The sequence below is a fragment of the Antechinus flavipes genome, chromosome 1 (genome assembly GCF_016432865.1).
Source record: "Antechinus flavipes isolate AdamAnt ecotype Samford, QLD, Australia chromosome 1, AdamAnt_v2, whole genome shotgun sequence".
NCBI lineage: Eukaryota > Metazoa > Chordata > Mammalia > Dasyuromorphia > Dasyuridae > Antechinus > Antechinus flavipes.
In genome coordinates, this window is record NC_067398.1 from 323,684,873 (window position 1) to 323,701,778 (window position 16,906).

The window sequence follows — 16,906 nt, forward strand, 5'->3', positions numbered from 1 at the left end:
CACATCGGGAAATAAGCAACACTACATATGTACCATGAAGGGTATAAAACACCCTCCAAAATTTATCAATCTATAACGAAATAAGGGAGAGGAATGGGAGAAGGAATAAGATAAGGTTAGCTATAAAAGGATGTATAGACTTATGGCAGTGGGAAAAGGTGTGTAGATTAATGGGAATAGGATAAAGAGAGAAGGAAAGAGTGTCTGAGGGGGAGAAGAAAGGGGAGGGATCCACCAGTGAGGGAGATTAAATATTAGCAAAAAAGTTAAGGAGGAGAATTAACACAGAAAAGTTAAAAGGGATAGGAAATAAGAGATATAAACACTATAACAATGATCAGAAGTAGAATCTATTAGGAAAAAAAAACTGATCTCAGAAAAGGTCAAAACTTAAAATATCCAATTAAGAGATAAATCTATATTATATGTCAGCCATAGTAATATTGCTTTAGATGCATCTTTACATATGGGTAAATGCACATTTATGTGTATATGTGTGTGTTGGAGTATATGTAGATATGTATGCATGTAGGTCTATACATGTGTACATATGGATACAGGTATATATGTATGGGCTTGTATAAACGTATGAGTATGCATGCATTTATAAATTCATTTGTATTTAACTATAGCCTGCTTGCATGAGGTAGATGAAAGAGGAAAAAGAGAATAAAGTAAAACATGTGCAGTATAGAACAAAAGAATAACCTACATGGAAGAAAAGAAAAAATGGATACTAATGAATATAATTTCTTCTATTATTATATATGCTTTCATGAAATGGAAAATGATTGTAATATATTTTGAACCCTCCCTGATGTTCTGCTGGGTACATGACATAGTTTTGTTTTGTTTTTCTTTTCTTTCTTTTTTTATTGTTTTTTTCTTATTTTGTATTTAGTTCAATAAATAAATTAAAAATAACCCTCCTCCCAAAACATTAGAATTTAGCAAGTGAATGCTAATGGCTTAAAGAGAAATTATGAAACAATAAAGCAAAACCAAAAGAATGAAAAAATAGAAAATAATTTTTAAAAATGCCCCAACGGAAAAACAACTGACCTAGAAAACATCTAGAGATTATTTTAAAATTACTAGTATACTATGAAAACTATGATCAAAAAAAAAAAAAAGAGCCTAGACATCATCTTGCAAGAAATCATCACAAAACCTCTCCTGATATTCTAGAACCAGAGGGTAAAATAGAAATTGAAAGAATTCACTAATTACCTCCTGAAAAACATCACAAGATTAAAAACTCCCAGGAATAATATAACCAAATTCCAGAACTCCCAGATGAAAGAGAAAATAATGCAAGCATCCAGAAAGAAACAATTGAAATATACTGAAGTCACAGTCAGGATAACACAAGTTTTAGCAGCTTCTACATTAAAGAAAGAAAGGGCTTGGAATATGATATTCTGGAGAGCAATGGAGTTAAGATTATAACCAAGAATCACCTATCCAGCAAAACTGAGTATCATCCTTTAGGGGAAAAGGTGGACATCCAATGAAATAGAAGGCTTTCAAACATTCACAATGAAAAGACCAACGCAGAATAAAAAAATTAGATTTTCAAATACAGGACTCAAATACAGGAGAAAAATAAATGGGTAATTAGGAAAGGGAAATTTTAAGGGACTTTATAATAAAGTTAAACTGTTTACAATTTAATTATTCCTACATGAGAATAACACTTCAAACTCATAAGAATTTCCTCATTATTAGGGCAGTTAGGAGTACATATAGACAGATAGCACAGATATGAGTTCAATACAAAGGGATAATATCTTTTAAAATTAAATTAAGAGATAAGATATATATGTACTACAAGAAAGGAAATGGAGAGGTAGAATGATATTAATTATCTACCATAAAAAAAGACAAGATATAAAGGATTTACAATGGCAGTAAAGAGGGAGTGAAGATAGAGTGAGTGAACTTTTCTCCCATCAAAACTGGCTTACAAGAGGAAATAAAGTACATACTCCATATAGAAATAGAAATCTCTCTTACCCTGCAGGAATGTAGAAGAAGAGAATAGTGATAAAAGGGAGGGCCTATTGATAAGCAAGATGCTCTTAGAAAAATCTACATACAAAGTTATTATTAAATAAAATAAAATTTAAATTAAAAAAAAAAGAAAAAAAGAAAAAAAGAAAAAAGAAAAAAAAAAAAGAAAAATCTACAAAGTTTTCCGGGAGCTCATTTCAAATGAATACATCCTAATAGCAATGTTGTGGGATGACCAGTTGTGAATGAATTTGCTATTCTCAGGAATACAATGATCCAAGACAACTCTGAAGGCCTTAATATGAAAACTGTTATCCATACCCAGAAAAAGAACTGATTGTTTCTGAATACACCAATCAGACTCATTATTTTTCTCTGTAAATCTTTCCCTTTTCCTTCCTACCTTCTGTTATTTTAAAATGTAGCACCAATATCCCAATCGCTAAGGCTCACAATTTAGGAATTATTGTCTTCTCTCCCCTTTAGACATAAAGGGGAATTCAGTTGTAGTAGGCATAGTCTCTTGTCCTTTTCCTCCTCATCTCTCCCTTAATTCCTTCCCTACGTTTCTTTAGGTTCCAACTAAAATCCCATTGACTTTTGGAGACCTTTCCCAATCCTCTTAAATTTAGTGCTCTTCTCTATTAATTATTTCCTACTTATCGTATATATTGTGTGCTTTGTATGTATTTTATTGCATGCTGCATCCATTAGATTGTGAACTCCCAAAGAGCAGGGACTATCTTTTATCTCTTTTTGTATTTTGTATCAGTGGACTAATGAGGCCAGAAGTCAGATTGTAAGGGGTTTAAGAAGACAGAGTAAAAGGAGAGAAAGTGGATGCATCTATTGTAGGGAGTCTTTTCAAGAAATTTACTTTCTCTCTTAATTGTAGGTCGGGGTAAAAAAATATACAATTATTACAACATTATAAACTGGAAAAAAATAACAAAATAGTTAACACTAAATGTTCTAAAACTGTGATAATCAAAAATTGGCTTTAAAGAAGAAATACAAGAAGGCATTTCAATCTCCCATCTATGTAGTCAAGGGACCCTGAGTGTAGAAAAATACAAATAACTAGATTTCTCTGATGTGTTGACTGACTTTGCTTGATGACTTTTTTCCCCCCACATCTCATTTATTCTTTGCTATAAAGATCAGGATGGTAGAGGAATACACTGGAAATGATATATTATGAGAAAACAAAAGAAGTTTATTTTTTAAATGGAAATACAAATCAATACAACCAAGGGGGTATGGTCAAGGTACAGTAAACACTGGATCCCTCAGAAAAGTTAAGAAAATACATGTCTCTCCCCTTGAAGAGGTAGGGGATTAAGCGCTGAATACTGCAGACACTATCAAATATCATTGATATGATCTTAATTTTGCTAAACTTTTTTTTTTGCCTCTTTATTTTTCTTTGTTTAAAATGACCCTGGATAGGGAAAGTATATATTTGGAGAAATTACAGATGAAAAAAACAAAAACACAACATTTAAAAATAAATTAATTTGAACTAAGATATTTAAAAGTGAATACAAACCGTAGTGACTCTGCCTTCTCTCTTTCCTGGGAGAAATGGACATGCTCTTATTTGGAGATCTTTAATTGCAGCAGTCACTGTATTTAAAAATGGTGTCCACTTCCAACAGATTTCACACTGTGTTGTAAGTACTAATGCTGGAGCATCATGCCTTGACAAATCAGCCACAAACACAATTTCTGGGTTTTTAATCAAAATATTCATTTCCCATTTCTCTTCCATATCTAATTGCACTAAAAATAAAATAACATACTAAATATTAACATTATATCTTGTATACTAACAAAGCTAGATATTTTGCATATTTAAAATGAGTATGAACCCTTGTATTTACCATTTAAGGACCAGACTAGCTAGATTTTTGGAAGCTCTTCACCAGATTAACAATATGAGCCACGAGTATTTTCCCCCAAAATTTCAAAGATCTTCTAATTCATGAATAATGTACTAATTTCATCAGTAAAGGTAATACTCACACAGATAAAAATCAGAAGTAGTGAAATAGTAAGAATTTTTATTTAATTGGTTTATTTTTTATCAATTTATTATTACAATTTATTATGCTATTTCATGATTCCATAGTGGGCTTTAGCTATAATATATTAACAATATTATGGTAAAGTTAAGATATTTAACGTAATCTCATAAGGGGTTTATTTAAATTCCTAAAGTGTTTCTTTACATGCACGTGTGTATGTGTGTGCATGTACACACATATCTTCTACTTTTTAAAATGGTATTGATTTATTTACCAATAAACACCAACAAAACCAAAAACTTCCCAAGTCAGACAATATTAAAATATGGAAAAACCATTACAATCACATTTATAATTTCACCAAGAGACAATCTTTTGTAACACTAAAGCAAAATTAATTGAAGCTATCAAATCAGTATATACTAGTAACTTACCTTCTTTTGAGGGCAATGGCTGGAAAGTTGTTTGTCCAACACCACTAAAATAGGCTGTAAGAAAGACATCTCCAACTGCATTCAGGAATTCTATACTTGCACACAGATATAGCTCTTGTAAAATTACATCGATCACAATACCATTTTTATTTCGTTTGTATCTTACATCCATCATATCCTTTCTTTCAAAGCCAACTGTAAGTCCAATCATTCTGAAAGAAATGATTGCGTCATTTCTACATAGAGGCAATTTCAATATGTACCAAGTCTAACGAATGACCACAGATTCAAAGATTTCCAAAATTTTCTTAATTTTTTTAATTATATAATGAATACTGTGGAGATGTTTCACTTAGTATAACAATGAAAGCATTAAGTAGCACACTTATAACAAAACCAGATTGTTAATTTTTTAAAAACATTTTGATAAAGTTATTTCACCATAACTGCTTTTCTTTATAAACCTATACATTAAAAAAAATTATTCTAGGAAAGGATACAAAAGTTTCACCTGACAAAGTGCATGACATATAAGGTTAAAAAATAAATTCTGTTTCTCCTGAAATTATAGCTTATGTGCTAGCAAATTTAAGGTATTTTAAAGAAAAGGTTGTTCTAAGAAGGCAACAAAGGAACCATTTCTACTTTCTTGAAATTTTCACTACATGAGTTTCCTTTTCATTAAAATGTATTTTTATTTCTTGAGTATTTCACAATTACATGCAAAAATTTATTATATTCATTCTTTGAAATCCTAAGTTCCAAATTTTCTTCCTACCTCCAATCATGCTCCCTCCCCCCCCCCCACCATGAAAAGGAAAGCAACTTGATATTAATATCTGTGAAGACATACAAAACCTATTTCTAATATTGCCCATTTTGTGAAAGAAAATGAAGGGGGAAAAAAGAAAGTTTTTTTTAAAAGCATGCTTCAAATTGCATTCAAGGGAAGTAGAGAGAAATCTTTTATTTTTAAAATCATAGGTCCTTTGGAATTGCCTTGAGACTCTTTTGCTAAGTGTCAGAATCAGTCAACCTTACTGTATTGCACCATTGTAAAAAAATGTTCTGATTCTGCTCACTTCACATTTTTGCACAAATTTGCTTGATTTTGAATAAATCTGATTTTGCATGAATTCATATACATTTTCCCAGGTTTTTTTTTTAAATCATCCCGCTTGTCATTTTTTACAACATAACAGTATTCCATCAAAATCATATACCACAACTTGTTCAGCCATTCACTAACTAATTTTCAATTTTTTCTTGCCACTACAAAAAAGAGCTACTATATTTATCTTTGTACAAATAGGTCCTTTTCCTCTTCTTTTTGAGCTAAAGACTTAATAGTATTGCTAGGTGAAAAGGTATGAACAATTTTATAACCCATTATATATAGTTCCAAATTGTTCTTCATAGTGGTTGGACCAGTTCACAATATGTCAACAATGCATTAATCTTCCCAAAATTCCATATTCACTCCAGCCATTTATCTTTCTCTTTTTCAATCATGTTAGACAATCTGATAGGTATGAGATGGTATTTCAGAGTTGTTTTAATTTTCATTTCTCTTATCAGTAGTAACTTAAGAGAATTTTAAATGTGATTGTCGACAGCTTTAATTTCTTCTGAGAACTGCCTATTCATATATAGTTTGAGTATTTGTCAACAGGGGAATGGCTTGCATTTTTATAAATTTGGCTCACTTCTCTATATATTTGAGAAAGAATGCTTTTATCAGAAGAGCCTGATATATAGCTTTGCTTATGCAAAAGCTTTTAAATTTCATGTATCCAAAATTGTATTCCCATGTGACTCTCTAGCTCTTGTTTGATCATAAATTCTTCACTAATCCATAAACCTGATGGAAATTGTTCCATGTTTTCCTAATTTGCTCATGGTATCACATCTTCCACTATACATTTTAATTTTACCTAGGTATATGATGTAAGATGTTGGTCTATGCCTCATTACTGCATTCCCATTTTCCCAGAAATTTTTCACAAATGGTGAGGTTTTAGCCCCAATCTTGGATCTTCAGATCTGTCAAACACTTAATTATTATGGTCATTAACTCCTATGTACCTAATCTCTATTTTTTACTCAGTAGCAGACTGTTTTGATGATCGCTTTGTAATATAAACTGAAATATGGTAGTGATAGGTTGCCATTTACCACTTCTCCCCCCATAAACCCCTTGTTACTCCCTGCCAATGGTTCCCTGATATTCTTGACTTTTTGTTTTTCCAGATGAATTGTTATTTATTCTAGCTCATCAAAACAATTCTTTGGTAGCTTAGTGGTATGGCATTGTAAAAGTAAACTAATTTAGGCAGAATTGTCATTTTTATTATTTTAGCTCAACCTACCCATAAACAGTGAATATGCCAACTGTTTAGATCTTTTATTCGTCTGAAGAATGTTTAAATTGTGTCCATTTAGTCCCTGGATTCATCTTGGTAAGCAGCCTGCCAAGTATTTTTTATTATCTGCAATTATTTCAGACAGAACTTCTCTTTCTCTTGCTGCTGAATCTCTAGAACTGATAATTTATGTGGGTCTGTTTTATAATCTACAACTCTGCTAAAGTTGTGTATTTGTTTTCCATTCATTTTTTCAGTTGATTCCCTAGGGGTCTCTTAAAGCATCACATAATCTGCAAAGAGTGACTTTTGTTTCCCCATTGCCTTTTTTTTATTCCTTTAATTTCTTTTTTCTTGTCTTATTACTATAGCTAGCATTTCTACTAAACTATTAAATAATAGTAGTGACAATGAACATCCTTGCTTAGTTCATCCTGATCTTCTTAGGAAGGTTTCAAATTTGTTTCCACTACTGCTCTTGGTTTTAGATAGATACTTGACCTTTTAAGAATGGCTCTATTAGTTTTAAATTAACGTAATTTAATTTTTAATTGGAATGTGTATTATATTTTGTCAAAAACTTTTTTTCTATGTATTGATGAAATCACATAATTTTTGTTGTTTTTATTAATAATATAATCAATTATATGGATAGTTTTTCTAATATTGAACTAACTTTGCCTTCTTAGTATAAATCTCACTTCGTAAGAGTATATAAATTATCTGATTAATTGTTTTTGCTTATTGTTTTTACTTTTGCTAGTATTTTATATGAAGTTTTTGTAAAGATATTCACTAAGGAAATTGATTTACAATTTAATTTCCTTTTTTTGCTCTGCTTGGTTTAGCTATTAAAACCATTAAGAATGTCATAAAAGGAATCTGAAACAAGACCCTTACCTAATTTGTCAAACAATTTATAAAGTATTGGGATTAGTTGTTTATTAAATATTTGGTAGAATTTCCATGCAAATTTTATTGAAGTATTCTATTTCTCTTCTGTCAATCTAAACAGTTTATGTTTTTGTTATATATTTATTATTATTATTATTTATTGTTGTTTTTTAGTTTGATGCCCAATTCACTGATCTCTTTTTCTCTTTTATTGATATATGGATTTAAAGATACAGATTTTCTCTTAAGTACTGTTTTAAATGCTTTGGGATCCACAAATTTTGGAATGATGTCTCTTTGGAAAGAGAATGATATCATTCTTTTTAACAACATAATTATTTCTTTAATTTGTTCTTTCATCCATTCAATTTAATTTCAAATTAATTTTATTCTATGCTTCCATGATCCATTATTGTACATAATTTTTTATTGCATTATTCTCTGAAGGATATGTTTTTAGCTTTTCTTCATTTCATTGCAAGACTTTTAATGCTCTAATACACATTGTCAATTTTTGTGAAAGTTCCATTTACACTTTGAAAAAAAAGTATACGATTCTTTCTGTTCCCCTACAGTTTTTTCTGAGTTTTCTAAGATTTTATTCATCTCTTTAACTTGTTTCTTATTTTACGGCTATTTATCTAGTTCTGAAAGGGCTTTTTAGCCATATGTGGTTTTCTTCAATTAGATTTTTGCTTTTGCTTTGTCAGAAATGAATGCTTTTTTTGCTTTTTTTATTTCAATTGAAGCATTAGATTCTGCTCCAGTCCCTTATTTTAATTGAGTGTCTCTCTATATCAAGTTTTTCTCGTAAACATATTGTTAGATTCTGGTTTTAAATACATTCTGCTATCTGCTTTCCATTTATGGGTGAGATTATCCCATTCACATTCACAATTATGATTACTAACTATACATTTTCCTCCCTTCTATTTTCTTCAGTTTATCCTTTGCTCTTTTTATCCTGTCTCTCTTCTAAAGTCTATTTTGCCTCTTACCACTACCTGCTTTTATATGATCTCTCTTATTATCCACCCCTCCCTTTCTCATGACAATTTACCTACTTTTCTGTTGAATAACAGATTTTTATTATTTACTGAGCACATGCTCATCTATATGTTGTGTATGGTTATTGGTAGATATGTATTTCCCTCCTTGAAGTTTAAATGTCACCCAACCCTGCTACCATTCCCCCCTCCACTGTAAAAACTTTTCACTATGTGTCTTTTTTATTGTGAGATGACTTTTTCCTCATTCTCTCCCATCCCCCTTCTTTCAGGATGTCCTCCTTTCTCACCTACCATCCTAACATGATCAATTCATTCTTATGTTCTTTCTTTTTTGTAGAATCCGTCTAACCACTCTAATAATGACTAATGTATCCCATAGAGATGACAGTTTAACATTACTGTAACATGATTGCTTTTAATGTTTATCTTTTTTTGCTTAAGTCTTGCATTTTAAAGTCAGATTATTCTGTTCAGTTCTGATCGTTTTATCAGCAATGCTTGAAAGCTCTCCATTTTAGTAAATGCCTCTTCCTTCTTCCCCCTACCCCCAGGATTATACCTGGAAAGATTATTCTTGATGGTAATCCCAGTTCTTGTCTCCAGAACAATATATTCCGAGCCCTTCACTGATTTAATGTGATGGCAACTATGTGTTCTGCAATCCTCCTGCAGTACTACAGTATCTGAATGCTTTCTTTTCTGGCTATTTCTATTTCTTTCTAATATGTTTTGAATTCTGTTCTAGGGCTATATTCTGAGTTTTTTGTCCCCCTTATTTCTGGGGAAATGTCTTACTTGAACACTAAATTTGAACTCTCTCTTTTCCCTTTTTTGTTATTACATCTATAAATTATAATGCATCCTTCCCCTTTCTCTCATTATGTATGTGTATATTTATGTATGTATTTGTCCTACCAGTCATTTTCCCATCATTCTTCATTCTTAGAAATACCAAATCAATAATCTGAGAGTAGGAACTTTTTTTTGGCCATTTAGTTTATATTCAGCACTTATACTGCCTGGACATGGAGTAGGTGCCCTATCATCAAAAGTTGTATAATTTAATCTTATACAGTTGCCTCTTCCTGCTTACAAAAATGTCTTGATCTCTTTTATGCTTAAAGGACATTCACTTGATCCTGCCATACTTTTATTAAGCTATCGTCCTAGGCTTCTCCTCTCTTTATACCTGAACTCTTTTTTTTTTTAATTTTATTTAATAATTACTTTATATTGACAGAATCCATGCCAGGGTAATTTTTTTACAACATTATCCCTTGCACTCGTTTCTGTTCCGATTTTTCCCCTCCCTCCCTATACCTGAACTCCTAAAAAAAGTTATTTCACTCACTTTTACTTATACTCATTTAATCACATTCTTAATCATCAATTACTTGCTCTCTCCAAAGATGGTAAGAAGATTGATTATTGAAACCAATTGTTTTTTCTTAAATCTTCATCATTCTTTAACTCTTTGTAGCATGTAACACTTATGATTAGCCTAATCTTCCTGAATGGTCTCTTCCTGCACTCTCACAGTATCCTTGGCAGTATTATTTGAATGTCTGTGTACCTCTGGGATCTCTCCCAAGTCATATCCTTTTCCAATAATCTCTCAACGTCATGAATTCCCCTAGTTCCAGCATGTACTTCTATTAAGGCCTTTCATAGATCTATTTAGTCCTAGTGTGCTCCTAAACTCAAGCACCACATCTCCAGTTGGATTTTCCATAGCTAATTCAAATTGGATGTCATTTACAAAAACCAATTTTTCTTACCCAAGCTCCCTTTCCTTCCCCTTGCCCTTTCCAATGTCACTATTTCTGTTGAAGATGTTGCCCTCATTTGGAATGTCAATCAACATTGACTTGTCCTTCTCCCTCATTACTGACAGCTAAATTTTGTGTATTATAACTCAATAAAAACTCTTAAACCTTTGCTCCATTCTATCCATATAACCATCACCTAATCTAAGTCCTCATTACCTCCTATCTGGATTATTACAATACCTTCCTAGATCCAGGTTCTCCCCTTTCCAATACATCATCCATACAGCTGTCAATCCAATATTCCAGATCTGACAATGCTACTTCCCCTATTGAAGAAGACCTACTGGCTTCTTCTGGCTTCTAAAATAACATATAAATAGACTTTCAAGAATGAATTCAAAGCTTCTAAAGATAATCAATTTTATTCTTCTTCACATATTACATGTACCATTCAAATTGACTTTGTTTTCTTCCAACATGACACTTCAACTTCCAACTTCATGTCTTTTAACTGGATATTTCTTACGTTTAAAATTCTCCACCTCTTGACCTTTTTTCAAGTTTCAACACCTACCTAATCCTACCTTATCCAAGAGGCCTTCCCTATAATCTATAGTGCTACTACCTTCCCTCTGAGATGACCTCCAATTTAATCTGCACATATCATGGATGTTCATAGATGCTTACATTCTCTCTCTCATTTGTACTCAGATGAATCAGGAGGACATCTTCCTGAGTTCAAATCTGACCTCAGAAAATTTACTGTGTGATCCTGAATATGTTACTTCACTCTGTTTGCCTCAGTTTCATCATCTATAAAAAGAGCTTGAGAAGGAAATAACAAACCACTCCAGTATCTTTGCCAAAAAAAAAAAAAAAAAAAAAAAAAAAAACCTTGAATGAAGTTATAAAGGGTCAGCCATGACTAAAATCAATGAGCAAGAAAAGAGACTTTTGCCACTCTTTGCCTAGCACATAACTGTTGACTTTATAAATAATCGTCCATTTTCAAAATACACTTCTTCATTCTCACTTTAGAAACTCCTCAGGTTTTTCCTCCCCAAGACTTAGTTCAGTTGCCACTTCCTACTAAGGACCTATTACAATCCCCCTAATTGTATGTGTCCCAAAATTCCTTCCAAAGTCTTTTGTCCAAGACTTTGTAACCTTTAGCAATGTAATCCTTTCTAAGCCTTCAGTTTTCTTCTGGTCGTTATCACCTATACTCACACAAATAATGAGACATGAAAAACAGAAGTTTTGTCATGATGAAAATTCTTTGGAAGCTCTCCATTGAATCTCCTGTACATAGTTGGGGAAGATAACTGACTACCATACATTTGCTTCTTAATGGTTACCTAACATGACTTAATGAACAAGATGTGTGGTAGAGTTGAAAGGGAGCTGACTTAGGTGTCAGAAAAATCCTATTTTCAATTACTGCCTTAGATATTACTTCTATCTCTCTGGAGCACAACAAACTTGCTTATCCTCAATTTCTGCATCTATAAAATAAGTTTAACAATATGTAGAGAACTAATCTTCCCAGACTGCTGTAGGGATGAAGAAATCATGTTTGAAATGTCTAGATGTTAAAAATGATATAAAATGTCTATCATTATTATTGTTGCTGATGGTATTTCTTTTGCAAGTTGATTGGAAATGACATTTTGGTAAAGATCTGTAATATTATTAAATCAAATATCAATTAAGTATAAACTCAGAAAAACTATTACTATACATACTGTGGAGATGCATTGTGGATATGGCTCTGTTTATCTTCTAATATGCAGTGTTTCAAAGACAATGAAAGAAATACTGAATCATCTGTAAACATTTTCGCAACACTTAAAATCTGTTCCAATTTAAACTCTGCAAGTTTCAAAAGAGGATCACGAACATCTACAAAAGAAGTCTATTTGGAAGAGAAATAAGCACAAATATTAATTTGCTCTCCCCCCAAAAAAACCCCACTGTTATGAAAAGTAGTTCAATATATTTGTTGAATATATCAAATTTAAAAATTTATTCCACTGTAACTTGTTGACTAATCTCTTTATTATATATGAACACCTAGCTTTCTGTGATTTCAGATAATATTAAGGGTATCAGAAATTTTGCCTACTAAGAAGGGGAGCACTTAATTCCATAAAAATATATTACATGCAAGATACTGTGGTAGACACTGAAGATATAAAAATGAAAAAAGGATGGGGGGGAGGGGGGAGAGGAGGAATAGTTCCTATGCTAAATATACACATATCTTCAGGTTTTCCCTGGGTGCAACTACTCTTTCCATCTTAACTATAAATCACAACTAGGTTTTCCCAGGACCATAACCCTTCGATCTCATACATATGTCTTAGGTCTCCTTTAATGCTAAACTTTTTGAAAAAGTTGCATATCCCCTTTTTAATGAATCTGTTCTCTCAAAGGTCACCAAAGACCTCCTGATCATCAAATACAATAACTCTTTCAGTAATGCTTCTTACCTTTGTTGTTCATGACACAATTGACCACCCCTCAATTCCTCAGCTTCAGATACCCATTTCTAAATTTAACTGTTCTTTCTATCTCTTCTATTGATTCCCATCTATTTCTGAACAAATTAATGAGGGGGTCAACCAAAGTTCAGCTCTTATATTTCTTTCTCTTTTTTTTATTCTTTCCCTTAGTAATTTCACACATTCATACACTTTTGTTCATAAATAGTCTAAAATCTGGTATAAAAAGTATGTCGCTAAAAAGTAACATTGATGTTTTTACCTGTTTCCATTACTTACATTTTTAGGATCTGGGCTATATACAGTTAAAGTCATATAATCAGTTCTGAAATTGAAGTTTAATGTAGTTTTAACACGTGGTGCACGTGGATGCATTTCTACCACTGCTGCTGTCACTACAGTTGTTCCTTAGAAAAAAAAATTGAAGGCAATGAAAAGCATGAGAAGTAAAAATAGAAAAGCACTTTTTTTTGAAGCTTTAGCTTTAGTAGTTACTTTAGCAGATGAGAATGTATAATAAAACTTCATTAATCAAAGATATCAGAGATGATGCCAATACAAACATAGTAGAGAAAAAAATTTTATTTCATTAGCATCCTTTATTACTTAATATATTAGGTTATGCAGGAATAGGAGAATCAGCTGGAAAAGTTACACTATATGTGTGATGTGTGCATGAACACACACATAACATATAATTTGTTACAAATGAACTAGATGAAGAATTTTTTGCTGAACAAATCAAAGTTTGAAGTAAAATCATACTTCATGCTTGCCCCTACAACAAAAGCCCATTTTAAAAATTCATCTAGTAAGGCATTCAAACAATCTTGAGTTCAAGTGCTGTTTGACACACTACTTTTATTATTCAAAGCAAGTCATCCCGGTGATTCTCTTTATAAGATGTTTAGCAGTGCAAAGAGAAATTAATGCTAGCAAAACAAAAAACAAACTTCTTCCAAATATTCATGATATAGACAGCAAGATGTTTACATAGCCTATACATCTCTATTCTTTCACTGGTAACCCCCATTTTACAGCTGAGAAAACTGAGGCCTTGAATTGTTAAAGTGACATGCTTAAGATCATAGGTAGTAAGTAGAAAAGCCAGAATTTTAACTTGTGTCCTCTGACTTTAGATTCAGTATACTTTTAAATAAAAAACAAGGACCAAATACCACTCTGATCAGAAAAAGTAATGAATAAAATAAAAGGTTTTGTTTGTTTGTTTTTAATATAAATTTTCCCTTTCCTTTTCTCTTTTGGTCTTTAAACAACAATCAGGGGATTTTATAATCTGACCTTGGAGATAAAAGGGAGTTAATGGAGTTTTACTGAGGTGGGTGGTAATGATGAAAATATAGTCAAACCTTGGCAGCTGAGTAGAGAATGGACTAAAGTGGGAACAAACTTGAAAGAAGGAGATCAACTTGAAGGCTATTGTGATAGTCCACTTATGAGATGAAGACAACCCATACAAGGATAGTCGAAGTGTCAGAAGAGGAAAAAGTAGTGCACCAGAGAAATGTAATTAATGTGAAATCAATAAATGTTGTACCAGATTAGATATGGGAGGAGAGGGAGATTTAAGAATTATGGTTGATATCGTGCAATAAATAGCTGAAAATGTTAAACAAGGTAAGATCATCAGATCATCAAATGCAGATGAATACATTTAAGAATCATCATAGGAAGGAAAAGAAGCAAAAGATAACAAGGAATAGAGAATTGTGTCAACACTCAACTTTTATTTATAATAAAATTTATAATATTTATTTATTTTATTTATAATATATTTTACAATTGTAAAATTTATAATTTTATAACATAAAAATGGTTTTATACTAGATAATCCTGGGCAGATGTGCAAATATTAATGAAATAATTCTTGTCATATTTTCTCAATTAGAACTAATAAATATTAACAGACACATAGTCCTATATTATTTCTTAAAAGTTAAAAAACTTACCTCCAGAAACAGGCTGAGTTGTTGGATTATTACCACCAGACTCTTCTATGACTGTAGGTACAGAAGGATTAGTATTTGCAATCCATATGTTTTCATACAACATCTTAACCATCATGGTCATGTCTTCTTGACTTAAAATAAGCTGTTCAAAGTAAACAAAAAATAGAAAATTCTCATTTTGAAATATCAATATTAAAAGTATTGGAAATCAATTCAATTGTCCTCTACAACTGATTTTGCAAATTAATGAATATATACAAACTATACTTTTACTTTTCTAAATGGTCACAAGACCTAGAGTAAATTAATGGTGGAAGGTATTGTTACAACAAAGATGTCATAATCATACAGAAATTAAATGCCTAAATATATTCTAAAACTAAGAGGTATTTTTTTAGTTGTATTTTTGTATATTCATTGTCACTTTACTACTTTAAAGCTTTCATTTTCTTGAATATTTTCGTTTTAAAACAAAAATTTTATATGGAACATAGAATATTATGAATAATTATAATTTCTTGAAATAATGTGATATACTATGGGCTGATGATTTAGTGAATTAAAACCTAGTCTGCATTAATGAAATTAATCATTGTAACAATTTTATATGAAAAGAACAATTAAATATTGTAATAATAGTTGAAGTCTGATCTTATGTTGCTAAAACATTAAACAAAAATGAAATTGGAATGTAGAGTTAATCAAAGTTTTGAATTTGTGATGTAGGAAAAAGAAAACTCAAGACGCAAATACCTAGGTTCAAATTCCAGCTGACATTTAATAATTATATGTTCTTGGAAAATTCCCATACCTAGTCTGGCTCTTCATTTAAATAATTTAAATAAGGGGGATATTGATGTCTCTGAAAATACTGTTGGGAATAAAACCCTTTGAAAACCTTTAAGTGTCAGACAGCTATGTGATTCAATGGATAGAAAGACTTATCTTCCTGAAGTCAAAACTGGCCTTAGAAATAGTAGCTGTAGGAAAGTTACCCTTTTTGAACTTCAGTTTTTGATCTGTAAAATAAGTTGGACAAGAAAATGGCAAACCACATCAGTACATTTGCCAAGAACCCCCAAATGGGAACATGAAGAGCTGACCAAGGCGTAACAAGAAAAGTGTTTTGCAAATATAAGTTATTGCTATAGCCACAACAGAAGGAGGTCAGCATCCAATAGTAGTTAAACGATAATGCAAGAGGTATCCAAAGAAATTGAGCTTAAAAGATGGGGAATTTAAATGATTTGGATAAAAACAGAAAGAAAAGAGAAAAAAAAAAAAACTTCAGAAGCATAGGAAAATGTATAAATAGACTCATTGGAGTATTTATTCTATACACTACTTAAAATGCTTTTTACAAAACCTATGGTCCTTTAAAATTATCAGTGAAGTTGGGTCCCTGGGTGTGTTCACTATAGCAACTATGAGCTATGTTTAAATTCATGTTTGCTCACGAAAGAGAGAGAGAGAGAGAGAGAGAGAGAGACAGACAGACACACACACACACACTTTGCAATTAGTGGAGCAAAAAAGCTTCCTAGATTTTTAAGAAAGTTAATTTTGTAGAATCTCTGAGGTTTCTGAAAAAAAAAAAAAAAGTGGCTGAAATAGATGATCTCTTCACGCTCCTTTCAATTCCAAAAATTTTAACTCAAATAACATTTAATTGATCAAAATATTTTTAATGAGAATCCTGAGTCTATAAGTAATTGTCCTAATGTCCTCACTCCCTAATTTTCTATTACATACATTTATAAATGCAATAAATACAGAAACTATATTGGCAATACCTCACTATAGTATTTTTTTTTTCAAATTCACAGGGATGAGAATATATTTATATATGTAAGAATAATCTAGGTTCAAAATTCATATTCAACAGTATAGTTTTGAAAGGCATAAATTTATTATTGCTCAGA

The 16,906-nt window shown here is 31.4% G+C and overlaps 1 protein-coding gene across 1 annotated transcript in view; it reads right to left on the minus strand.

Moving 5' to 3' along the window:
* The window catches only part of VPS13A (vacuolar protein sorting 13 homolog A), a 257,020-nt gene that overhangs the window by 107,983 nt on the left and 132,131 nt on the right, over positions 1–16,906 (minus strand). The window contains exons 35-39 of the mRNA XM_051966655.1: positions 14,985–15,126; positions 13,294–13,421; positions 12,256–12,425; positions 4,475–4,686; positions 3,563–3,795 (exon numbers count right to left, since the gene is read on the minus strand). Coding sequence (XP_051822615.1) covers positions 3,563–3,795; positions 4,475–4,686; positions 12,256–12,425; positions 13,294–13,421; positions 14,985–15,126 — 885 coding nt within the window. The remainder of the gene's footprint in view (positions 1–3,562; positions 3,796–4,474; positions 4,687–12,255; positions 12,426–13,293; positions 13,422–14,984; positions 15,127–16,906) is intronic.